Genomic DNA, 26061 nt, shown 5'->3' with positions numbered 1-26061 from the left:
TCATGCATTGATGTTTAAACAAAGAAAATGAAATGCAGAAAATTGTATTGTGCCAAGGCAAAAGAGTTACATACAGAGACCCTCTGAAATGACCAGTGTTTACATGTATCTATCACACATTAAGTGGCATGAACTAATCTGATATCAGCATGAGTCATAGCGATGAGCTGCATGTGTAAGCAGCAGATTGACCTACTTTTCTAATGCGACTTAAGAGGCGGAGGGAAGTTCCTTTGCTCAGTGTTCGAGTGCAACAAGTGGAGCCAAGCCACATTTGGAGGGGAAGTACCTCAAGCCAAAGGATGTGCTCAGTTGTTGCATCGTAAAAACCCATACGCCAACGAGAGGAGAGAGCACCGCTCATCGATGCCGTGAGTAAAAATAAAAAAACAGAAAATATTGATTTGTGTCTATAGAACAGGGGTGGCCAACCAGTCAGAGGCAAAGAGCCACCTTTTTACAGTGTTGCTGCAAAGAGCCACATCTTACAAATATGTAGGCATGGTTCACCCGAACAGCAAGTCACATGACTTATGTAGCGGTTAAAGCACATCCCTGCGTGTCACAAGGTTGATGGTTCACATCCAGTGTACGTCTCTTGTGCATTTATTTTAAAATTTTATACATTTTACCGTGATCCTCTTTGAAATATCAAGCAGCATAGATAGAAATGTGTCCACCATTTGCTTTATTTATATACAGGTGACATCCGACTTACGACCGGGATCGCTTCCGACCAACCGGTCGTAAGTCGGCTTGGACGTAGGTCGAATGCAATTCAAAATTGCTGATGCAAGGTTTATAGGTTCTACTATAGTGGTAGATCGCTGTGTGAAGGTGAGATGCTGCAATACAGTGACTGTCGTAACCGTTGAACACGATGTCGGGCTGCTATGTGTTGCGGTTTGAGACATTGAATTAAATTATTATTATAGATTATTGAATATTTTTTCAGTATTCTTTCATGCCTGAGTATGTGGTAGTACATGTGAAACATTGTAGAAGATTGAACAATTTTTCAGTATTCTTTCATGCCTGAGTATGTGGTAGTACATGTGAAACATTATAGATGATTGAATTATTTTTCAGTATTCTTTCATGCCTGAGTATGCGGTAGTACATGTGAAACATTGTAGAAGATTGAATAATTTTTCAGTATTCTTTCATGCCTCAGTATGTGGTAGTACATGTGAAACATTATAAAAAGTTGAATAATTTTTCCGTATTCTTTCATGCGGAGTATGCAGTAGTACATGTGAAACATTGTAGAAGATTCAACAATTTTTCAGTATTCTTTCATGCCTGAGTATGTGGTAGTACATGTGAAACATTATAGAAGATTGAATAATTTTTCAGTATTCTTTCATGCGGAGTATGTGGTAGTACATGTGAAACATGATAGAAGATTGAATAATTTTTCAGTATTCTTTCATGCCAGAGTATGTGGTAGTACATGTGAAACATTGTAGAAGATTGAACAATTTTTCAGTATTCTTTCATGCCTGAGTATGTGGTAGTACATGTGAAACATTGTAGAAGATTGAACAATTTTTCAGTATTCTTTCATGCCTGAGTATGCGGTAGTACATGTGAAACATTGTAGAAGATTGAACAATTTTTCAGTATTCTTTCATGCCTGAGTATGCGGTAGTACATGTGAAACATTGTAGCAGATTGAATAATTTTTCAGTATTCTTTCATGCGGAGTATGTGGTAGTACATGTGAAACATTGTAGAAGATTGAATAATTTTTCAGTATTCTTTCATGCGGAGTATGTGGTAGTACATGTGAAACATTGTAGAAGATTGAACAATTTTTCAGTATTCTTTCATGCCTGAGTATGTGGTAGTACATGTGAAACATTGCAGAAGATTGAACAATTTTTCCGTATTCTTTCATGCCTGAGTATGCAGTAGTACATGTGAAACATTGTAGAAGATTCAACAATTTTTCAGTATTCTTTCATGCGGAGTATGTGGTAGTACATGTGAAACATTGAAGAAGATTGAACAATTTTTCAGTATTCTTTCATGCCTGAGTATGTGGTAGTACATGTGAATCATTATGGAAGATTCAACATTTTTTCAGTATTCTTTCATGCCTGAGTATGTGGTAGTACATGTGAAACATTGTAGAAGATTGAACAGTTTTTCAGTATTCTTTCATGCCTGAGTATGTGGTAGTACACGCATTACGAGGCACACAACCTCCTTGTCAAAGCTTCTACCTTCCGGACGAACCATTTGTTCTAGTAAGTGCCATTCACTACTTTCCTGCTGTGAACCTGAAGCGCGCCGACGTCTCTTACTCACATTCACATTGACAAGGCAGCTGGTGACACAACAAGTCCAGACCTACCTCCTTAATAACTCTTTGTGTTGCACTCTACAGGCACGTGCTGCAGCCTATTGATCTCCCAGAGAGAGGCAAGGCCAGCAGACCACTGCGGTGAGCAGGTTGACCTTGTCTCCCATCATGTCATTAATTAAAACTTCGCAGCAAGGCTGACAGTTGATAGATCACACCCTTGTGGATTGGTCGTGTGGTGGCAATTGAACACAGACAAACAGGCGCACAGTTTACACAGGTATAGAAGCAAGAAGCAAATGACTTCTGTCAATGTATTATTCAACTTTAGGGAAAGATGCAAACTAAAGAAAAATCTAGCGAGATACATCACGCCAACTTTCAGCATGTATAAGCAAAAATATTCAAATAACTACAAGAATAAAAGAGAAAAAGTGTAATCTGATGTTTGCAGTTCCAAACTTCTATTGTTTGTTCAGTCGTGTGTTCAGTCGTGGGGCTGAACTATGGATGTGACCGAGGGTCCTGCACATTTATATTGGTATTCTGCACGTCTTACAAGCCTCACCCTTTTCACTGCAACTCCATCACCAGCATTGCAATATTTTATCCCTCGTCTTTTACTCTCATCCTTGAAAGCACTTCATTGTCTTCATGGAGCCAACTTTTCTCGGAAGATTAAAGATCGCGGAGACGCAATACTTAAAGCCATTCCAATATCAACCTGGCGTCTATTGTAATGAGGAGATGCAACGCCCGATTGATGACAGTCTTCCGGCACTAAACTGAACAGATGTGTCTTATCTTTGTTCTTAATCGAGGTTTATTTACTGCCATCGGTCTTTGCCGATCAATTGAAGCCGGATGCGAGCGCCGAAATGTCGATGCAGCAGGCGTTTGCCAGAGTGGATCTGAATAAATACATGAGAGGCCGTCACATTTTTATACACATGCGCACGCATCCTCACTCCCATGGTGCAATATATTGACGGGGTGAAAGCGGACTTTCTGCATCCTGTTGACATTTTAATGCGGTACAATTTGTCTTTCCTTCCCGTGGAGCCTTCCAGGTGTGGAGAGCTCCCGAGTGTGCATAATGCTAAAACGCATGGCCATTTGACGGGACTTAAATAGCAAGCAACATAGGTTGTCACATGTAGAACAAAAGGAGCGCCGTCCTATGGTTTATGTACCTGACGCACTGCCCACAGTTTCAGAATACGCAGGGGACTTGTGCGTCAACATGCAACGCTGAAGGCTGCCTTCGGTGTCATGGTGACACACAAAAGATCACAAACACATACGTTTGTCTTTCTATCTCAGTGAGAACCGTCACTGACATAATCCTTTCCCCAGCCTCTCACCCTAAACTTTCCCTTAGCCAAACTACTGTAAAAATGTCCTCACTTTTGCAAAACTGTAAACTGTAATTTTGCAAAAATGTACACCATTATTTATGGACTATAAGCCGCAACTTTTTTTCTTGCGGTCTGAGCCCTGCGGCTTATATAAGAGCGTGGCTAATATATGGATTTTTACAGATTAAATCAGAGATCAGAGCCTCTATATTTAGCCTTGAAGCACTCTAAATGTGATGTTTTAACCCGTGTGTCCGCAGCTCCATCAACAGAGTCGATCTCCTGGAGGTCTGGAATCAAGAAGCAGCTGCTGAGACGGGCAGTGGTGTCGGAACTTCGGGCATGCAGGCTAAAACAGGGTGTTTTGAGGGCTTTAATTGTGAATAAAATATGCGAGACGCTGTCTCAAGACAAAATGCGTTCGGCTCAAAAGTCCGATGAACAAGGGTGAACAAGCAAGTCGGGTTTTGGCCACTGACTTGGTCCCAGCTGGAGAGCTGCGCCTTGTCTCGGGAAGCGCTCCGCAGGGGGTGAGCTTCTCGCCTCAGGCGACTCTGCGCTAGATGCCGGAAACTAAGTGTACCGCTCGACTCCACACAAACATGATAAATGCCGGCCACTAAAGGGTCCCTAAACAATGAGGTGTGCAGCCGGGAGACTGGTACTGTGGAGGAGCGCAGCGCAGTGGTCCGGCACTAGAAGATCACCAGACTATTCATTCATCATCGCCGATGTCTGGATCTGTACTTCACTGGTCAAAACCATCTTCATCGTCAGTAATCTTTCTCACTGTGTTCAACTTATTGTGAGAGCAGCGTGGATGTTACCGCTATTTCCTCACTCTCAATGGTGCGTTTTTGAGGCCAGTGCTCCACAGCGCAGACAGCACCACTGAACCTATGTATGAACAAGATCTATTTTCCTTCTTAAATGTAGTGGGTGCGGCAAATAATATCTAATAATAGTCGGGAAATTACAGTATACATGACGAAAAAGTTTTCTGCAAATAAACTTCAGAAGTCCTGAAGACTTAATGGGGAGTGAAAACTGTCAAATGACAAACCTCCAGATGAATCCTTGGCGCCTCAAGTAAACAATACTAAATCCCTGCGTAGATAAATTGCTCAACTGTATAAACAATCACAACCTTTTCAATGAAAGAAACATTCAAGAGCGGATTATGCGACGAAGACTTAGGAGATTTTGCCTGAAACACCACTGAACCCACAACAAAACCTCTGAGTCTCGCTCGGCGTCTTGGGGGAGACGAGTCGAGCTAATTAGTCGTAATATCAGCAAGTAAACTTCCTCGCTTCATTGACACACGACGGTGCCTAACTGACTGTCGAGAGTTTCAAAGGCTTAAACTCAGTGAACAAGCTGTACCTTAGTGATTATGAGGTTGGGGGATTTGGGGCGTTACGCACGGCACAGTACTGCGGAACCAATCCAATGTCATGAACCAGGCATGTAGCTGTGTTTGACTCAACACATTTCTGGATAAAAAAAAAAAAAAAAAAAGGCCCAGAGGAAAGAGACATCATTCATGTTTGGATGTGCTTTGAAAAACAAAAACAGGCAGCGATTCCCTGTTGGTGATCCACTCCACATCACCAAGGACCCGTCAATTATCACAGTGGTAGAGTGGCAAGATAAATGCGCTGCACGGTCACCTTGTCTCTCAGCGCTGATGGAGTCATTAAAAGAGATGCGGAACTCCGATTCGCAGATTTGGTACAGTTTATTATGTCGAACAGTTTAGCTCTATACAAAGATCACTGGCAGGAAGTGAGCGGTGGCGGTGAGAGGATATCAAACTGAGAATTTGGTTAAAAAGAGACAGCCTCTTAAATCCTTTTGACGATGCTTCGTGAAGTAGTGAAGTGAATCCTGACCAACCAGGGTGAATCTATCAAACACTTTCGCCTTAGTCTGACAATAAATAGAACAAAAAAAAAAAAAAACTCACCTTTCCAATCGGCAGAAACGGCTGCGTGCAAGCCGCAGTGTGTACTATAAACCAGCATCGCTACTCAGCGATGTATTTATTTAAGTGCCAGAAAGACTCATTTTCAAAAGCCGCGGAGGGTACGAGAGTGGGAGGCATATGAAAGGCAGCCCTCACCTCACCTCAGGGGAAAGGCCAGTGCATTAGAGAAGGAGCCGATCAGTTTGCGCAAAGAAAGAATATGAGCGCATAGATTGGACTTCTGTCTGGGGAGTCACCGTAAAAGTCATTTTGTGCAAGAAGCTGAAGTGGCGCGCAACTACGTCAGACAAGAAAGCCATCACTGCATAAGCAAACAGATCCCCAGCTGAGAAGGACACAGCCAAGTGGCGGACTACTACGGATGCGCTTGTCTTCTGGAGTGTTTTGAGAGCCACATCGCCAGAAAGCCTACAGCATGAAATTATATATTTGAATTCCAATCTGAATATCGTCAGCTTGGGTAGATCTTTCTTAATAAGTGTAGCAGTAACTTTGGTGCATTGGTTCTTTTTTAGGTTTTGACTCTACGCAAGAGCACGAGTCACGTACTCGCAGTCAGCATTTGTTGTTGAAGTATGGTATGAAGTCGCGAGTAAATGAATCACGATCATTTTTCGGATGTTACATTTGTAAATCCAGAAAATAAAAACATTGCCATGACTTAGACTGAGCCGACTGGCAGACATAGTGACCATGTTGGACAAAGTATGTTGCAGATGGCACTTCCGGAAAAAAGGAAGAAACCAATGGAGCTAACCCCAATCCTGACACGTGGCAGCCTATGATCGGAAACTCAGAGAAAAGAAATGTGTCAGAGAAGTCAAGGGTGATGACAAAACTACAGGAAGCACAGCTAAAATGTTGGAGTCCCCTTTTTTTTGCAGTTACATATGAGCAAACCCCCCCCAAAAAACAGTGGATGACAGATACAGAATGTGGCCATGCAAATCCAGTCAGTACCACTTTTGTACCATCAGACTTCCAACTCCTTTATAAGGAACCGTAAAATGTCAATCATTCCTAAAATACTGGATACAAAGACCATCTAGACGTGTTACGCAAATCTTTGTCACACTTGACTAAATAATTCATAACAGAAAAAAAAGTTTTTTTTATTTCCAGTCAACCAACTGCTACTACTACAACGCTATAACCAGACTTTTAGAAGTTTAGAAAAACAATTTAACAAAACAATTTACACTTTATTCAGCAAAGAGTTCTGTTAACCTACATGTCACACTCTTCAAGCGATTTAGCATGATTCATTATAATACCTCGAACAAACAAATCCCACTTGTATAATCTATAGTTCAATCTTTCAATTTGTTCTGATCAAAACATAGCCAACTTTAAAGTGACGTAGTTAAATCTGAACAAAAAAAAAAAAACACCTTTACTGACAGTGTTGATGCCAAGCAATAAAACAAGGACTGAAGCTGTGAATAAATACCTGAAATATTGTCTGTACGTTCACGCAAACAGAAACTCAAATACATGTAAATGAAGTCACGTCGATACAGGGCTTTGTCTCTGAAATAAAACTTTCAAAAAGAGAAATCCTAGCGACTAGATTCATGACAGTTCATCACCAACGCGGTGAGATTGTCCTTGAGAGGTGCTTCACGCAACACTCATCGAGCTGATAAATGCTTTGTACCGATGATATGTGCTTTGCAGCAGATGCGCAGCATGGTCACGACAGTGATGAACCTCATGAACGCTTGGAAAGAAATGCCTTTGTACTCTGCTTGGTGTCCATGTACTGTATGTGTTGAGACATGCCGGGATGGCTGCCAAACTAGCACCCAACGGGTTCAGCACAAGCCGAACACGGAGAAAGTTGTTACAGCCGAGGTCAAGACAACACTCTAGTGATCCATTCAACTGCGTACAAAGTGAAATTCTACATCGTATCAGAAACCATATCAATGTAAAAATCTATTTGTTTTGTTATGATCTCGAATAGCAAGGCAGGTAAATGTCAATGTCTTGCTGCAACTGCTTATTGGCCATTACAAGTGGTTGAAGTTTCCTTCTTTTTTTGTGTATGTGTGGGTGTTTTTTTGTCAGACACTGGCAGTTTATGTGGAATCTAAATCTCACAAGACAAGCATCGCAATGAAGAAGCCATTGTAATGCAAATTTAAAGCTCCACTAATCAACAGTTCTAAATTTACATTTCCATCTGATTACAAAGGCTAAAGTGAAGGATATTTCTTACAATTATGAAGCCTTTGGAGAGATCTGCCCATCCCCGCAGAGCCTTTAAGTCAATGTTTGCTTTGTCTTACTTACTCTCATCGACCCTGGTTTCAGGTGAAGGAGGCTGCTGTTCCCAATAGTTAATGGTGTTAAAGGAACACAGCGGCTTTTGTTGCGTCTTTTCTTTCCCCGCCAGTGAAACAGAAAAAAAAGAATAGCGATCAACGGCATTCAAAGCAGGTGAAAGGAACTTTAACCTGTTTGTCTCTCTGTTGGTCTGGTTCTTGCTAATGTATGGATTTTTACAGGCAAACACGCTTCATGTCGCCAAAATATTGAGCCTTGTCACATCAAACTAATAAAATCACGGGCATTTTATTTACCTAACAAATGCATCAGCATGGCGCAACTTCAGATGAGTGCATGGGGAAAAAAACATATTTTGAGTGCTTTAATGTAAATAAAATTTATAATATTGGTGGCGTTATTTGAGTACAGAACTTTGCTGAGTTTGTTCCATGAATCTGTCTCAGTGGCGGTGGCGTTTCTAAGCAGGGTACGTGGACATCACAGACATATCTACGGCATAGACAGCAGCGCTGCAGCCAATAGTCCAAAATGTAAGTTTGTTGTGTGTCTCCTCGCTCCTGTTATAGTTGAGGATGGTTCTCAAAAGCGTGATCCAGTTCTTGAACCGATCACAAGGTACAGTCGGTTTTGAGGCTTCAAATTGCCATATCATTGGGACATGCTCAGTGCAGGCCTCATATGAAAACTTGCCATAATACCTGCTACACACATCGAAGCCTCGACACAACGGACACATCACTGTGGCCCTTGTCACTGCCTGATGTGGTCCGCCTGCCTGATTCTTCCCCTCAAATGTTGTATTCATGAACAGCCTTTGTTGGTTAATTTATTTTATTTTATTCCAAAGCACTTTCCTAGTTGGTGGGATCGATTCTGATTCTGATGTGGTCCACCGGAAGTTCCGGGATTGGAATTGGATGTTAGTAACACGCATGTGCTAGTTCTATGAATTGTGTTTACTGGTTATATCGTGAAAAGTTGTGATTTATTTTTCAATAAATGTCATATAGTCTAACATTAAAATCTGGAAATTATATGTTTTAACAGTCATGCGTAAGTACGCAGTATTCACTGTATACGCGCACGTTTTTTAGCGTAAAGACATCACGTTGTCACAGTCTAGATTTTGTAATTGTATGTTAGTATCTGATTTTGCGTTTTTTTTAATCCAGCTTTATTGAATCAATAAACATTTCAAGCTCCTCCACTACACCTGCGCAATGTATTACTTATTGCTCCCAATACATGACCATAATTGTATAGGAAACGTTTCTCCTTACATTTGTTTCACATAGATTTAGATTTTGTGGTGCGGTGTTGGATTTAAAAAAAAAAGAATGTCAGAAAAAAAAAAATGTAGACTATTTTATACAAGTAAAACAATTTTAATATGAAAAAAAAATCCATCACCTTTGCGCGATATAACCATGCTTGCGCATAGCAGTAAATTTCAGTTGGTAAAAGATACGCATTTCCAGATGTAGCACCGGAATTTCCAGCGGACCACATCAGGCAGGTGGACCAGATCAGGCAGTGACAGACCTTTTAGCTTGAGTTGCCGATGTGGTGCCATGCCAATTGCAGCCTGTTGGATGCGTTCGCTCTGTGCACCGGATAGTTGAAGGTATCGTGAAACAGTATTGCAGGATTGATGAAACAATGTACTGATATTCAGAGGCCACTAGATGGAGCTCTTGGTTTAGAAATGACGTGAGGCTTCATTGAATTAGTTGTTCAAGTCCAAACATCATACAGCAGACAGTGTCTTCACTGTGTCATGAAGCCTCATCTACCCACCACACTGAATGCGCTGAATGTAGTTGGATCAGTCCACCAGCCGACCGGATTGAAGTCCCAGTTGTGCACCATTTTACCCCATGTCAATACGCAATAAGAAAAGTTGACTTCAGCACGAACCGGCCACAAAAATCAACAAAATCTAAGTCAAATAGTAAGTACTGCATGTGGGGGTGGTCTGTGAAGAGATGATAGCTGAAACAATGATGAGCTCTGAACAATTCAACCAACTGCAATACTCAAAAACTGACCTCGAAGATGACCTTGCGCAAAATGCTCTTGTAGCTTCTTCATTCAACCCAAGAATAGTGAAATGATTTGCATGTGCGATAAATATCAACTCTTTTTTTTCTCTATTTTCTGTCTGTTTGCTGTGGTTTGAGTGAAAGATCTCACTCTGTATCCATCTCAGGTCTCCGCCACCTTCTCTGGCATATTGTACAGAGCGGCGTACAAAATCAAGGAGGAGGCAGAGCCTGATATCTTTGTCAAAAGTTGCTCTGCCAACTTGTGATAGGTAATTAGTGGTAAGTAAATGAAGCTCAGGCCACAGTCTTACATCGGGAGCCCAAACAATGGCGCGGGCTTCACAACAACCCAGGGCTGCGGATCACTCTTTTCATTAAAGCCCATATGGCGCACCGTCTATTGGCCGCTGGAAATAATGGTCCCGCGTCAGGTTCACTCTTCTGTGGAAGAAGGAGCGGAAACGTGATGCTTTTCACGCCGATTCATTTGAAGCCAAAGTTGTTTTGTCAACTTGTTTTCTGCTGTTACGCAGCAGCTGCGATACTACGGTGAGGGAAAATAATGACTTCCAATGACATCAGCTTTCGTGCTCGCCACTCTTGTCCATCGTTCCTCTTCGCCAGTGAGGATCATTTGCTCCTGTCAGTCCCTCCCCCCCTCCCCCCTTCATATATTGCTTTGACACTTCAGCCTCTTGAGGTTCCGGTTCCCTCATCCAGACCGCTGTTCCCCGGCGTCTCCTCGCCATTTATCCCTATACTTCTCTTTCCAACCCCTCAGATTTTCTTCCCTCTGCCATCCCTCCATCCATCAGACTGAGTAATGGCCATCAGGGCAGAGAGTCACCCTGCAGCTGTCTAGGCCAGACACTGATCACACACACACAGTCACTTTGGGCTGAGGGCTGAGCCATTTATATCGTACGTGGTCCTGTCTCTTGACTGCACTTTCAATGCGAAGGTAATTATCACTTGTTTCGCCGAGGAAAATTATACACACAGAGATGTGACTATTGCTTTATTGGAGAGACTCTTAAAGCCTTTGTTTGAAACCTTATATGTTGAAGGACTGCGATGGTTCTTTGTTTGTGAGTGAGAGGTGAAAGGCTCTTTTCTTGGAATCAATCAAAATAACTTTCTGCGTGTATTGATGTGCTTGGTTTTCTTCTACAGTTTCACCTGCCTTTATGTCCTTGGGGTGACAGGAAGTCAATTGACTGAAGGAAAGAGGCTGTTTCACCACGACTGAACCTTTGCGCACGTATAAGAAATGTCCCTTTACCAATTGCTAATAAGAGACCGCAGCTTGGTTCTCTGCCATTTGTGAAGTGCCTTTCTAAACAATGGCTGGAGCGCTGGAAGTACAGCGTAATAGCTTGAGGTATATTCCTTGGGCTCCAGCCCCCTTAATGATATCTTAATTGCTTTTTGTTCGTATGAAATTTTAATGGCATCCTGAGCTCTCAGCCACGTGCTGGTCTTTGTCTGTTGGCCCCTCAAATTAAACCGGGTTATGATGTCATTTGTCAAAAATCATGTCCCATTTGTCATTTGGGAGCCTCTAAATTATGAACACGCCAGGCGGGAAAATCGAGTAGCCGCTCATATATATATGTTTTTTTCAGGGCCGGAAGAGACTACCGTGAAGGGTGAGGTCGGTGGAGTCCGAATTATTTGTTGGTTCAGTCTGAACACGTTCAATAGTGATGGTGACATAAAATAAGAATGTTGTGTTTTAACTGTCCAGCATTTCTTTTTTTGTGTTTATATTCCACCTCCAAAAAATATATTATACTTCATATACCACGTAAATGGTCATTATTACTGACAAAAATATATAAATAATAATAAAGAGATAATAAACATAATAAAAAATAAGAATAAATCAATTTAAAAATAAACTGAAACATTGACAGTGCGAGAACAGGAGCTGTTCATGGTACTGAAATGAGCGTCACTTTGTCATCCAAATAAAATTTTGTTTCAAATGTGAATTCACCACATGTTTGTCTATATAGTGTGAGTTTGCGTTCAAAAGAATGAAGTGATATAAGTTGTTAATCCACCAGCAACATCCCTAAAACCTTTTTTCTTTTTTTTTTTTTTTTTTTTTTTTTGGTGCTTTAACGCCTTTATTGAATCAGCATCACATAATATTCATCATGTCAAGATGACCTCATAAACATTCACCTCTGAGGGACAGCCAGTCTGTCAATCAAACAAAAAAAATGAAACAAAAAAAAGAAATAAGAACATAGAACAACCAAAACATGTACTTGAAAAAAAGATTTTTGTTCATATAATTCAAGCTCTCTTCATCTAAAAAAAAGAGAGGGATTCATGAGACAGATAAACTGACGGACCTGTAGAATTACAGTCTCAAATACCTTTATTTATTTATTTATTCTAAATCACGGCGACAGTTAAGAAATTCAGCAACATCAGTCAATGTTTTGTTGAAGTCATTATACAATATTAGAACCACTATCATCCGCCAGGGGGCGACGTTGTTCTCCAAAACAAGAGCGCGAGGCAGAGGAAGGGAGGAGATGAGATGCTCCGCCAGTGTCATCTTGATTCAGTCACACAGCTCCTGCTCAGACAAGGCTGCAAATTCTTCCAACGTCTGCTCTTTGTTTATACTGACTTGTATGACTGGATGCAGAATCGCTGTTTAATCCACTGCACAATACTTATGTCTCTATGCATTTGGGGCTCACATTGTGGAGCGCCGTCTATCCCATCTATAATTACTGATTCCTATTATGCAAATTCACTCACATTACTCTACTTTTCATCATTGTTTCACATAGAAAAGGAAAAAAAAAAGAACGTATGCAGACGGTGGACCCCCACTGTTCGCTCATTTGAATGTATCATTTGTGTTAATAGTAAGGGGAGACACAATTGAAGCGTGAGTGGGTTAATGATAAATTAGAAAAGTGCGAAGCTGAAGGCTTTTTGAAGCACAGTAGGATTCAGCCCAGATATGTCATTACACTGAATTACAGTCAGTGGTGCGTACTATAACTGTTGGAGGCCAACTCCGTATTTACACGTTTTATGATCACATTAATAATGTTGTTTCCCATTCATCTGGAGAAAAATGTCACTTTCAGAAAGCAGTGGATAATTAATAGTCATGCAGGGAAAATACAGTGCCATATATATATATATATATATATATATATATATATATATATATATATATAATCTCTAAGTGATGGGTGGAAGAAGCTTCATGAAGCATCATCCTCAGATTCAGTTTCGTGTTTAACAATAACGTGAAGTTTCATTTAGATAGTTGCTCAAAGTAGCCGTGGGTAACCTGCCAACTAAGCCGCCTACTGACCTCTGAAAATGAGGAGACCATGAATCTGTTGGTGATAAAGCAAGTACACATGTATAGAGCAAGAAGCTGTGTGTCAGGATTGACCAGGATCTGACCGCAAATGGCCCTCAGGCCACAAGTTTGACACCTGCCTTTAGATGTTTCTTTCAATTCACAGTGCTCGGTCCATTTGAATGGACACTATTATTGCTGTTTGTCGGTGCTCTTTTTGAATAAACTGTCGTAATGTTTAAAGACGACTTGTCGATCCAGGATTTCATGCATCATAAACCCCCAAACAAGTTATGTTTTTTTCAATGTCAGTTTACTGAACTTGAAAGTGAAAATTATTATTATTATTTTTTATTTATTTATTTACTTCATCTGACTATGAGAATTTGTCAGGCGAAAGTTATGCGTTGAATATATATATATATATATATATATATATATATATATATATATATATATATATATATATATATATATATATATATATATATATATATATATATATATATATATATATATATATATATATATATTATTCCAGCGTGTTTACAAGTGACGTTTGGGGTGAGGATGGCGTCTTGTTTCGACCGTCCCGCGCCGTGATAGCGGCTTTCTTGATGAACTGAATGTGTAAAACATTTCATTTCAGCTGTGCCTCAGCCCGGAGGAGGAGGAGAGAAGAGCGCACTTGTGGGTCCGATGTGAAGCCCTGGCTGGCGTCTCAGAGCCCCAATCAGGTGACATTACCGACGGTGCTTGAGCCCTCCATTGGCTGGTGGGGAAAAGGGCTGTGCGCAAAACCAACCCCGCTGCACACACTCGCCTCACAGAAGCAGAGAAGCTGAGAGCATCATCCGCCTTAAGCGCTCGCGCAAAGTAGACACCCTGTGATTTGAGAACTGACTCTTCAGAACCACGCCGCTCTGCGCCCTTGGAATTACATTTTTTTTTCTTCTCTCTTTTCCCTGAGAAGGACTTGCTGTTCTGTTGACTTGGGAGAGTTGGCTGCGTCCCTGCGCTCCAGCCCGCAATGACTGCGCTCACGCCAAAAAACTCCGAGACCAGTGCAGAACTGATTAAAGCGGAGGAGCTGGGATCAAATGGCTGCGCGTCTCACAGCTGAAACCGCACAATGTTCCACTGACCCGAGCCGGAGGAGAGAGATCCCACCAGCCGCCGTCGTTTTAAGGACAGAAATGGAAAAGGGGGTTTTGTTGTAGGTGAAAAACAAGTGATTTTTTTGGGTTTGTTTCGTGTCAGTTTTGAAGTGCGCTTGAAGAAGGAGGACGATGATTCGCTGGCTGATCCTGCTGCTCTCCATCCTTGCCGGAGCCGATGGTCAGCTTCACTACACGGTGCCGGAGGAGCAGGAGCCCGGATCAGTGGTTGGGAATATAGCGGAGGATTTGGGGCTGGACATCACCAAACTTTCCGCTCGTCGCTTCCAAACGGTGCCCAGCTCGCGCACCCCTTACCTGGAGGTGAACTTGGAGAACGGCGCGCTCCTGGTGAAAGAGAAGATCGACCGGGAGGAAATCTGCAAGCAAACCATCCCCTGTTTATTGCACCTGGAGGTGTTTCTGGAGAACCCCCTGGAGCTCTTTCGCGTGGAGATCGAGGTGCTGGATATCAACGACAATCCGCCCAGCTTTCCAGAGACTGACATTTACGTGGAGATCTCGGAGAGCGCCATCCCTGGCACGCGTTTTCCCGTGGAGAACGCCTTCGACCCGGACGTGGGCACCAACGCGCTGAGCACCTACGCCATTACCAACAACAACAACTTTTATCTGGACGTGCAGACGCAGGGCGATGGGAATAAGTTCGCCGAGCTGGTTTTGGAGAAGCCGCTGGACCGGGAGCAGCAGGCGGTGCACCGTTACGTGCTGACGGCGGTGGACGGCGGGGTTCCTCAGCGAACCGGAACCGCTCTCCTGGTCGTCAAAGTTCTGGACTCCAACGACAACGCCCCCACTTTCGAGCAGTCGGTGTATGATGTCAGTTTGCGCGAAAACACGCCGGTTGGCACCGAGGTGATCCAGCTGAACGCCAGCGATGTGGACGAGGGCCAGAACGGGGAGATAGTTTACTCCTTCAGCAGCCACAACGCGCCCAGGATCAAGGACTTGTTCAACATAGACGCCCGCACCGGTCGCATTGAGGTGGCCGGCGAGGTGGACTATGAGGAGAGCAGTACGCACCAGATCTACGTGCAGGCGAAGGATCTGGGCGCCAACGCGGTCCCCGCTCACTGTAAGGTGCTCGTCAAACTCGTGGACGTCAATGACAACACGCCAGAAATCGGCTTCAGCACCGTGACGGAGTCCGTGAACGAGCAGGACGCGCCCGGAACAGTCATCGCGTTGTTCAGCGTCTCGGACCGCGACTCCGGCGAGAGCGGACAGATGAGCTGCGAGATCGTGGGAGACGTTCCGTTCAAGCTGAAGTCCTCCTTTAAAAACTACTACACCATCGTGACGGACGGACCTCTGGACAGAGAGAGCACGGAGTCCTACACCATCACAGTGGTGGCCAAAGACAAGGGTCAGCCCTCTCTGGCGACGAGTAAATCTATTAAAGTGCACGTTTCTGATGAGAACGACAACGCGCCCCGTTTCACACAGGTCGTCTATGACGTTTACGTGACAGAGAACAATGTTCCCGGCGCGTTCATTCATGCTGTGAGTGCCTTGGATCCTGATGTGGGACAGAACGCTGTCATTACATACTCCATATTGGAGTGTGACATCCAGGGCATGTCAGTGGACACCTACGTGTCCATCAACCAGGACACCGGGTACCTGTACGCGCTGCGCTCCTTTGACTATGAGCAACTGAAAGAGTTCACTTTCATGGTGCAGGCGAAGGACTCCGGGGCTGTGGAACTCTTCTCAAACGCCACTGTCAACGTGATCATTGTGGACCAAAATGACAACGCGCCAGCTGTCATCGCGCCGGTTGGTAAGAACGGCACTGCCAAGGAGCACTTGCCTCGCTCGGCTGAGCCCGGGTACCTGGTGACACGCATCGTCGCCATGGATTCCGATGACGGGGAAAATGCACGGCTGTCGTACAGCATCCTGAGAGGGAACGAGATGGGGATGTTTCGCATGGACTGGAGGACCGGGGAGCTGAGGACGGCCCGCAGGGTCTCGCCAAAGCGGGACCCCCAGGGCTTCTACGACCTGCTGATTGAGGTGAGGGACCATGGGCAGCCCCCGCTTTCCTCATCCGCCAGTGTGAGTGTAATAATAGTGGACAGCGTGGTCGAAGGCCGCAGCGGGGAAAGAGGCACGGCCTCTGGGGCCAAGGAGACCTCCCTTGATCTCACACTGATTCTCATAATAGCCCTGGGCTCCGTCTCCTTTATTTTCCTACTGGCCATGATCGTGTTGGCCGTCCGCTGCCAAAAGGACAAGAAGTTGAACCTGCACACCTGCCTGCTGGCCGGGGAGTGCTGCATGTGCTGTGCCCCGTGCTGCAGCAGGCAAGTCCGGGGTCGTAAGCAGAAGAAGCTGAGCAAATCTGACATCATGTTAGTCCAGAGCACCAACGTGACGTCAGGAGTCGGCCCGGTGGGGCAGGTGCCTGTGGAGGAATCCGGCGTGGGAGGCGTGGGAGGAGGCTTCGGCTCCCATCACCATCAGAACCAGAACTCCTACTGCTACCAAGTGTGTCTGACCCCGGAGTCGGCCAAGACGGATCTGATGTTCCTGAACCCTTGCAGTCCGTCTCGCAACACTGACACTGATCACAACCCCTGTGGTGCTATAGTGACCGGATACAGCGACCAGCAACCGGACATTATATCCAACGGCAGCATTCTGTCCAGTGAGGTAAGAGAATCACCCCACTGGCTGCATGAGTGAGGGACACGAACCACATTTAGACGCACAACACTAGTTCACATCAACGTGGTGTTGGCACAATAGACCTGTCAACATGATCATGATTCATGTCAGAGTTATCAAAGATGAAAACTCTGCATTACTGCTCTGTGGCCTTCCATCACTGTCAGTCTGACTGGGCACATCGATTGTTGGCTCTTGTGAGGTCCTGTATTTTAGCAGCGAAAAGGAAATCACCAACTTCTCCTGTCAATTTAACGTAGATTTAAAAAAAAAACATTTAAATTGAATACTGTTCATTTCTTAGAGACCACACACATTTATCAGGTGCTAAAACCTTTAAAATAAATAACAGTCAACACAAGGTGCATTTCGTGAAAAACAAACTCATCCACATACACGAAAATGTGACCCAGAATTGGTAAACACAGGGTGCCTGCCAATGTGAAGTAGAATAATCTATCTTTAATGTGGATTTATTAATGCTTATCTATGACATGGAATCACTTTTAAGCTAATGTATGTTATCATTAATTAACAGGCCACTTTTATAGCCTTTTAATTAATGATTTCCCCTGTTTACCAAGGATAAGGAAGTGTGCGGTTTGCAATAGTTTTCCTCTATCTTTAAAGTACATTCCTTATCAGTGTTTTTACTTTGTAAACAAGAGCAACTACAGATCTCTTTATCGAGTTGAACCCCTAGTCGCTCTATTAAATTCAGCATTTGATGCCCCACATCCATTGTTTACATAAAGCCAGTACTTATATAAAACAGTGAGATAAAACGTGGCAGGAAGCTCTGTGAGGACAAAGCAACTTCTGCTCCATAACTGAGGTGTTACTCTGTCGATTGCAGTGTAGCATGAGTGTCCTGCGTTAATAATTCCATGCACGAGCCGCCACAGTAGCGGCACGAACAAAGGTTGTTCAGTTCTAGCATCGGCCAGCTCAATCATTGAATCGTCTCCGTGAGTCCCTCGCATCGGCTCCTGATGCAAGTGCATGCATCACGCAGGGAAACGCCGCCTGCAGAGTGATATTCTGTGAGATTTGTGGTGTCTGTCCCACGCAGTGATTAAATGTTTGCTTCTTTCAGACCAAACATCAGCGAGCAGAGCTCAGCTACTTGGTGGACAGGCCAAGACGTGTCAACAGGTAGCCATCACTCACTGTCCAACTCACTGACTCGCACAACTCTAATGCATGTTGGTATCATGAATGGCGGCTGCCAGTCCTGCTGCATGACCAACAGAGCTGCGCCTACACTTTCATCACCATGTGCAACATCTCATTTTGACCCTTCACCTACTGACACTTTCATGGCGACCCTCATTTAACCCTGACATTGCATGTGGTACTGACCCCTGCATTATTATTATTATTATTATTATTGCCATGCCACCACATCACCTTTCCTATTTAACCATGGCTGTAACTTATTGTTTCCAGTTCCGCTTTCCAAGAAGCTGACATAGTGAGCTCCAAAGACAGCGGTCATGGAGACAGTGAACAAGGCGACAGTGACCATGATGCCACCAACAGGGGCCATTCAGCCGGTGAGTTAGACACATTTATATATGTATATGTTTCTCAAACAATGTAACACGTGTTGTCGCCACCTGCATTCGCATCTGACCTGACTAAACCCCGATCAGACTCTAAATCTTCAAAAATGGCTGAAGCTGAAACAGTCTGACTTATGTTACAGTGCATTTCTGAAACACAAAGAAGCTGCAATGTTTGCTAACAATACTATTGTGAGCCCATAATATTTATTCAACACACCATTTATGAATTCAAGTTTCCCTCTTGCTTGTGTGTGGAGCATTTTTGATTCTTGTTGGATGCTTGCGTGTTACTCTTTCTATTGCTGGTGGGTTACACTTCAGTCTAGTGGGACGTTAAACCTGGCCAGAAGTCTGAGCGACTACAGCCCCCTGTATTCAAATAGACATGTGAAACACAGTGGTCCATGAGGCTCAGATTTTCCTTTAACTTGTGAATTGATTTGTAAAACACAGGACAGTAATTTTTGTGCTTTGTGTTACTCTTTATATCAGATACAATGTTTAATTCTAGTTGCCCCTGAAAAGAGTAATGAAACTAACGTTTATATCTACAGACTAGTGATCAGAATTCTCAAACAATGTCAGATTAGTCCTCAAAAATGTGAGAAATGCACATAAAAATGTTTGAACCTGCTGGTACGGCAGAGGAAACTGGCACATCTCAGTACAGACACATTTCACTGCCTGCTATACCTACAATAAAGATAGGTGATGGGAACAAGGAAGACAACAATACACACAGCACTTTTGTCCTCTACAGACCAAAGAGTATAGTCAGGGGTTCAACAGAACATTTCTGATAAGGACAGACTGGTCTTTGCCGGTAGTGTGTCTCTTTCTGCCTTCTGTGAATTTCAATAGCGCATTCTTGCTTGCCACAACAGTGGTGGACGACATTATGAAAGAACAGCTAATGATGCTTTTAACAACGTCTTTCTCTGACTGGTTTCAAATTTAACTGCATCTGATCAGTGAAGAACCTTCATAGACTCGAGCCGGTTTGAAAAAAAAAGAAAAAATCAGTACAATAAACAAGGAGGAAATTCTTCACTACCGCAGCTCAGATCGCCAACGGCTGCGAGTTGTTAATAAAATAATAATTAGGCAAGGAAACAAGTTGACGCAAAGAGAACAAAGGAAACACTATCTCATGAGTTTTGGCTCAGGAAACACTGAAGGAGATGAGTCAAAGCTAGAAGTAGAAAAGTAGAAAAAAAAAAAAACATCCTGGATTCCTAGTAAAATATTAAGACAAGATCAAGATTTATACGCAAATAAATGTATGTAATATAGCCATCCATCCAATTCCCGCTGAATAAAGTTGAAGTTGGGTCGCTGGGGTAGAAGCAAAGTAGCCACAGAAACTCTTCAGACGGCAAGTTGAAAGACATCGTCTCTTTGAAGTGCTTCTTGTGATGGCAGAAGAGGTATCATGAAACAGTGTTGCAAGTCTGACAAAACAGTGTCCCTATTTCAGAGGCCACTAGATGGCGTTTAGAAATGATGAGTGGTTTCATTGAATCAGCTGAAAATCTGGTCATAGATTCATGAAACCCCATTAAACCTTCAATACTGTGTCATGAAACCTCATCTACCCATCACTAGTGCTTCCTCTCAGTTGAACATCGATGGACCTCACCAGGGAGGTGTTCCTAAAGTCATGCTTGACTTGACAGTTCTAGATTGAATGACTGAGCATCGCCCCTATCTTAAAGGTCACTGCCCGTAGGTGAGAAAAATAATATTGAGCTCTTTGCCTATTGTTTCATCACTACATGTCCTATCTTAAAACTAGAAGGCTGTCGAGTCCAGTAGTGCAGGATAGGCCTGCACAATTTGGGGGAAAATATGAGTCACGTTTTTTTAGCGAAGAATTGATATCATGGTATTCTGCCACGATTTTCTCTCAAGTTTATTGCACACATAAACCAAGCTGCCGCACCAAACACAGAACGTTTGAGGTGCTGATAAAGATTTGTGGTGTTACCTTGTGGTGCGACGGATGATTGAAAACACGTCTTGGAAATCACTTGAGATTGACAGCGTCATCCGGTTTGAATCCAAAATACGGCCACACAACCCAATGCGAGCCTTTTTTTTTCGGAACAAGTTTGTTTTGAGACTGTTTTGTGGGCTGATTCTCGTAGCTAGTTCCCGGTTTGTCATCCATGTTCCTTCAGTTTCTGTCCTGTCCCCGAGCTAACCAATCACTTCCACGTCGCGAGTGAAACATGTGACTACAAGGCGCTTTGTCATTGGCTGAAGGTGAAGCCATGAGCATTGGGGGAGCGTAAAACTCACAAAGGAAAGCACCATTTGTGATGCGGGCCTTTTATTCCTGACTTGGTGCGTGAAGGAGTTCAACTTCCTAGTGTGTCTGATTCCCACATTTGTACTTGAGTTCCGAGATAAAAAGGCGAGTGGATGGTTTCTCTCTCATCATTTTGGTTTGCCGTTCCCATTCCTTATTTGTTCTATCACATTGTTTCACAGCGTGGTGCTGAAAGGACAGCGGCGTTTCACCAAGGCACCACGAGTCCCATGGTGCTTGCCGCACTCATCAATAAGTTTACTCAAGTGAACGCAAACAGCACAGACGGTAAATTGATGAATAATGAGATGCATTTTAATCAGCTGCATGAGTAGGCTCACAGTTGGAACAGCATTCTACCTTTCCTTGGCTAATGGATTCAGTTGATCAAACACATTAGTTGCTTTTTCCCATTTAGTTAGATCTTGTTTTCAGCGCGAGAAACTTCCATTTTTGCATCATACAGGGCAATTACATGCTGATGGAAGGCTTGGAAATAAGGGTCCCCACTAGGAAAATCGGCATGGATGCTACCTGCTCTCGCAGAAGTAGCTCAGTCTGTGGTGAAAAATAATGGATGTGCAAATACAGAATATGTTCTGTTTATGTCATATAAAGTGATGCTCTACGTCATTGAAAACAACAAGCCCTGCTCTCTAAGGTTTTAGTCAACTCATGCCCACATTAGTGTCAACAGCGTCAGAGTAACACGCTGGCTCGAGCGAAGCCCTCTGTCCTGCATCTTAATTCCCTGGCGTACTTCGAAAATCATATTACCTCATTTATTGATCAATGTGGAGCCAGACAGAAGTAAATGGAGCAGTTTGTGGCCTTATTTCATATTGAATCGCCCTTTTCTCCCGACGGTAGCTGACTCTTCGTACCCTCACGACCCCCCTGTAGAACTCAATGGATTTAATATCACCTCTTTGCTGAGAATACAAATTTGGCTAATAGGTGTCGAAGCTTTGCGGATGGAGCTCATTATCCGGTGGAATGATCACGGTAGACGGTCCAGCAGGACGGTTAATATCCACGTCCCATTGTTTCTATCTGATGCTTTTTGAATGACTCCATGAGCGAGATCATATACAGTGGTACCTCGGTTCTCCACCACAGTCCGTTCCAGACGGCTGTTCGAGAAGCGAATTGTTAGAAATCTGAATCAATTTTCCCATTTCAATGTGTTGGAAAAAGAACTAATGCGTTCCAAGCCTAAAAATAGGCTTTTGTAGGAGTGAATGTAGAGTGTCTGCTGCAGGTGCGCTGTTCCTCTATGTGTGTGGCCGCTGCATGTGGGAGGGGTTGCCGAGTGAGTGACGTCTCTCCAGAAGTGAAGAGGTGCCCGGTGCGTGTCCAGCTCTGAATGTGCGCTTCTGTGCAGTTTGGCTGTGACAAAGTCATAAACCAAGTCACGCTCTGTCCCAGACTCGCCTCATCCCTGTCCCAGCTCCAGCCCACAACAGGACATCAAACCCTGGAGTGAGCGCTCCAGCTTCGGAGGTGTCGAGAGCGAGCATTTCAAATCCCACTATTTTTAAAATTTTCCATATTTTTATAGTGTTTTATTATGCAGTCCTGTATGTTGGACGATAGATGGACAATAAAGAGTAATTCTGTTTTATTCTATTCTACAATTGATTCGTATGGATGCAATATTTTCAGCTAGTTCAGGCATAAGTTATCTATAACTGAAATGGGATTTGATTCCAAAAACATAAGCATTTTCAAGGTAATGTAATGTCCGCCTGTTTAAGTTGCTAAATGCTAGCATGCTAACTTGAGACTATGTGACTCTCTTCATTCTAAATGGCTCTGTTTGGATTTCTGGATATTGTGACGTGTTGCAAGTGCGCTGGAGAGTGTTGTACGTCGCTGACTCGGCTGAGGTCTGCGCCTTCTGAGCGTTTGCCTACTTGTTCACATTTTTTCAGCGTTTGCTTAATCATTGACAACGACACGATCGGTTCCCTATTCTAAGCCCCGACAAATTAATTAAGCTCCAGTCATTTAAACACTTTAAATCCCATTATGTCTGTTTTGTGAAGTGCTCCTTCTAGCACACGTCTACATTTTGGACTCTCCAACAAGTGTTCTGGACTTGAATATGCTCAGTTGGCACAGACGGGCGTGTACTCCATTGTTATCTGTATTTCAAATGTGGAATCAGCATTTGTCCTCAGAGTTGGATTTAGAAAGCGACAGCTTACCACTCCACAGGAGGCAATATCACACTATTAGTACTTTGGAAAGATGGAATCTGGAGTTTCCACTGCCTTCTGTAAACATAACCAGACAGACTGTGCGTGAGCATGAGGGGGATTTATTGTCTGATTTAACATGAACGCATTGTGCTAGAATGTGGCTTTGTTTGAAGGAATGACTGAAGAAAACAGTTCAGTCGAGAGGACGCTCTGTTTTTTTTTTTTGTTTTTTTTTTTCATAACTCTACCGCAGCTCATTTTCTCCTCTGCATGTTTCTGTGACTCTTTCATGGTTTTAGTTAGCAAAGGCTTGCTAATCTGCTGCTGTGTGTTTTTAAAAATGTAACGCTGAGTGCGCGATAATCCGAGGAATAAGACCGAGGCCACATGTCGTAGTTATTCGTGTGCGCAGCCATTTATGTAGTATGCTTTCACTTGTGTGTTTGTCTGACTCACACAATTCCGTCGCAGGGTCTCATCCTTCATTCTGTCTTCTCCCACACGTTTGCTCGACGTAACACTTGGATGATCAGTAATTCATTTCCCGAACCTTTGCATAGCAATTATCGCAGGAGCATTCGTGGCAAGGCTTTCACATGGGGCGGTTGTTCCAGCCGGCTTTTTCCTCCGGTGCCCTACACGGTTTTGAAATCAAAGCAAACCCATTTCCAGTTATCCAGCATATCAACCTGCGCACCTTGCAGTCGCTTCCCACTCGGCCACTCTCAGAAAAGAGAGAGAAAAAAAGCAAGCCTGCAAACATGATTTAAATCAAAAGGCCAGCTGCCATCTTTGAAGCCGACGACACATTGCAGCGGGGAAATATGAGAAACGGCTTTCGCCGCATGCATTGTTCAGCACATTTTTGGTTCGGGCCACGACTGTTCACTATTTGTCATTTCCTAATGATGCAAAGGTCACTTGGCCGTGCTCATCGACTAAGCTTTCAGACCCATACGCTCTTTGTGTTAAATGCAAGTCGTAATAGGGCTCCCGAGTTCTTCAGTGCCTCTTTGAACAAAAGTATGTATAAATGCAGCGCGGAATACACAATACACAGTCTACTTAACATGCTGATTCCCTCGACCCAAAGCCGAAACAAAAGCGCTCTTGTCAGTCATGGAGGCAGCCAATTTGGTATCCCTGTGAATCATGAGGACACTGGAGAGAAAGAATGCTGATCTTGCATATTAACTCAGGGATGGGGTGCTTCTCAGTACTGGCAAGTTTAAAACCCGTATCAGCACAAGCCGATTTCACACCTTTAAATCCATCTGGAAGTCTGAACAGCAAGTCAACTGTCTGCTGCACCTATGCTTTTTTTTAACTGAATTGATTCACTATATAGATCACTGCCGTATATATTCAAATAACAGAAGAGCCACGTCACTAGGTTCCTCCGTTTTAAAGACGTTATTTTTGTAATATCTGAGCAACGCAAGACGTATGTGAAACATGTGTTTGTTGCTCTTAAAAGTGCCGTGTGACGTGGCCCCACTTGCTCCGACACATACCACAGAGTAGGCGGAATCACACTAAACTAAGACTGAGCAATACGGCGAGAAATGACCTTTTTTTTCATATTATGGGATATTCTCGATACTTTTAAATCTTGTTTTACGCATTCCAGTTTTTGAATTACCTGTTCCAAAAAGTCCTTTTATTCATATCAAATGAATGACACATTAAATGAATTTAAATGGAATCGTAAAATAAGAATATATCCACGCACTCAGATGGAGTCACAGGAACTGACGTCATGCATTGTTGGAACGGGTTAGCTTGGTGGCTAAAGATACAAATAGGCTACACGATCCTCAGCGAAAGTTGCAGTGACTATTCCGATAGATAAGTTGAATACAACAGCACATTTCCAGTCTCCTCAGTCCATTCTATCTCCCGCGGTGTCAAATAGCGACTGTCTTCACGTGACTTTTGCGTCCGATATTGACTCCTCCTGTAACGTTCCAAGCAGGGAGGTTGGGAACGCACACGTGAGACAATCGGACGCTATTTTAGCTGAACCACTTTAGATGTAGCTTGGAATATATAGCACCCAACATGGCTACACAATCTCTAATGGTTGCATAAGCAGCAAAATCCCAACGCTAACCCCAACCTTCATCTTACTTTGACATGGCACAGGATTTGCCGTGGAAGGTGGGAATTCTGCTTCAGTTAAAAGCCTAATGCCTCAACATTTGACGCAAAAGTCATTAAAAGAGAGGTTTTGGGAGCGACATTGTGTTAGGTCTTCATCGTTCTTAGTCACATTCAGAACACGGCAGCCTCTGGTGGTCAGGCAGGGGAGGTGTAACCAAGTCGCATTGTGTTCCGCTCACTATAAATGTACTCCTTTACTCCTTCCACTGGGGTCCAATATCATTTTAAAAGCATCTGAACTGAGCAGCATATGGGCCCTTTACAAAAAAAGTTAAAAAAACAGAATGCAAATCCGTCAGGTACAAAAGCCTTTCGCATCTATTTCCAAGTATTTGTCAGATTTGTGACATTCCTCCATCGGTTTAATGAGACCTGATGGGAGCGTGCGAGCAAAGCAGACAAAAAAATTGAAAAGAAGAAAAGAGAAGAAAGAGGGGAACAAAAAATAATCATCATCATCCGTCATCATCGTGTCTGAGGAACATTTGATCAGCTGCGTGACGGCTGGAAGACGGGAAATTATCATTATCCTGACGTTTGTTTTGGTGCGAACAACAGCCATGACAAATGGGACAATTAAGTCACTGTGGCAACAGAGTATTAGATGGCTGATTATGAATTAGTGGCG

General features: G+C 43.4%; 1 protein-coding gene across 3 annotated transcripts in view; it reads left to right on the top strand.

Annotated features, from left to right (window-relative positions):
• The first annotated feature begins 248 nt into the window (after window positions 1-248).
• LOC128753499 (protocadherin-10-like) overlaps window positions 249-26061 on the top strand; it is a 43217-nt gene continuing 17404 nt past the window's right edge. For all 3 annotated transcript variants that reach the window (XM_053855268.1, XM_053855269.1, XM_053855267.1), the window contains exons 1-4: window positions 249-371; window positions 13986-17172; window positions 18284-18342; window positions 18637-18743. In XM_053855268.1, coding sequence (XP_053711243.1) covers window positions 14626-17172; window positions 18284-18342; window positions 18637-18743 — 2713 coding nt within the window. In that variant the 5' untranslated portion in view covers window positions 249-371; window positions 13986-14625. The remainder of the gene's footprint in view (window positions 372-13985; window positions 17173-18283; window positions 18343-18636; window positions 18744-26061) is intronic.

This window comes from Synchiropus splendidus, chromosome 2 (genome assembly GCF_027744825.2).
Source record: "Synchiropus splendidus isolate RoL2022-P1 chromosome 2, RoL_Sspl_1.0, whole genome shotgun sequence".
In the NCBI taxonomy this organism is placed as follows: domain Eukaryota; kingdom Metazoa; phylum Chordata; class Actinopteri; order Syngnathiformes; family Callionymidae; genus Synchiropus; species Synchiropus splendidus.
Note: the sequence above shows the minus strand (reverse complement) of the source record. Positions and strands in the feature narration are given on the sequence as shown.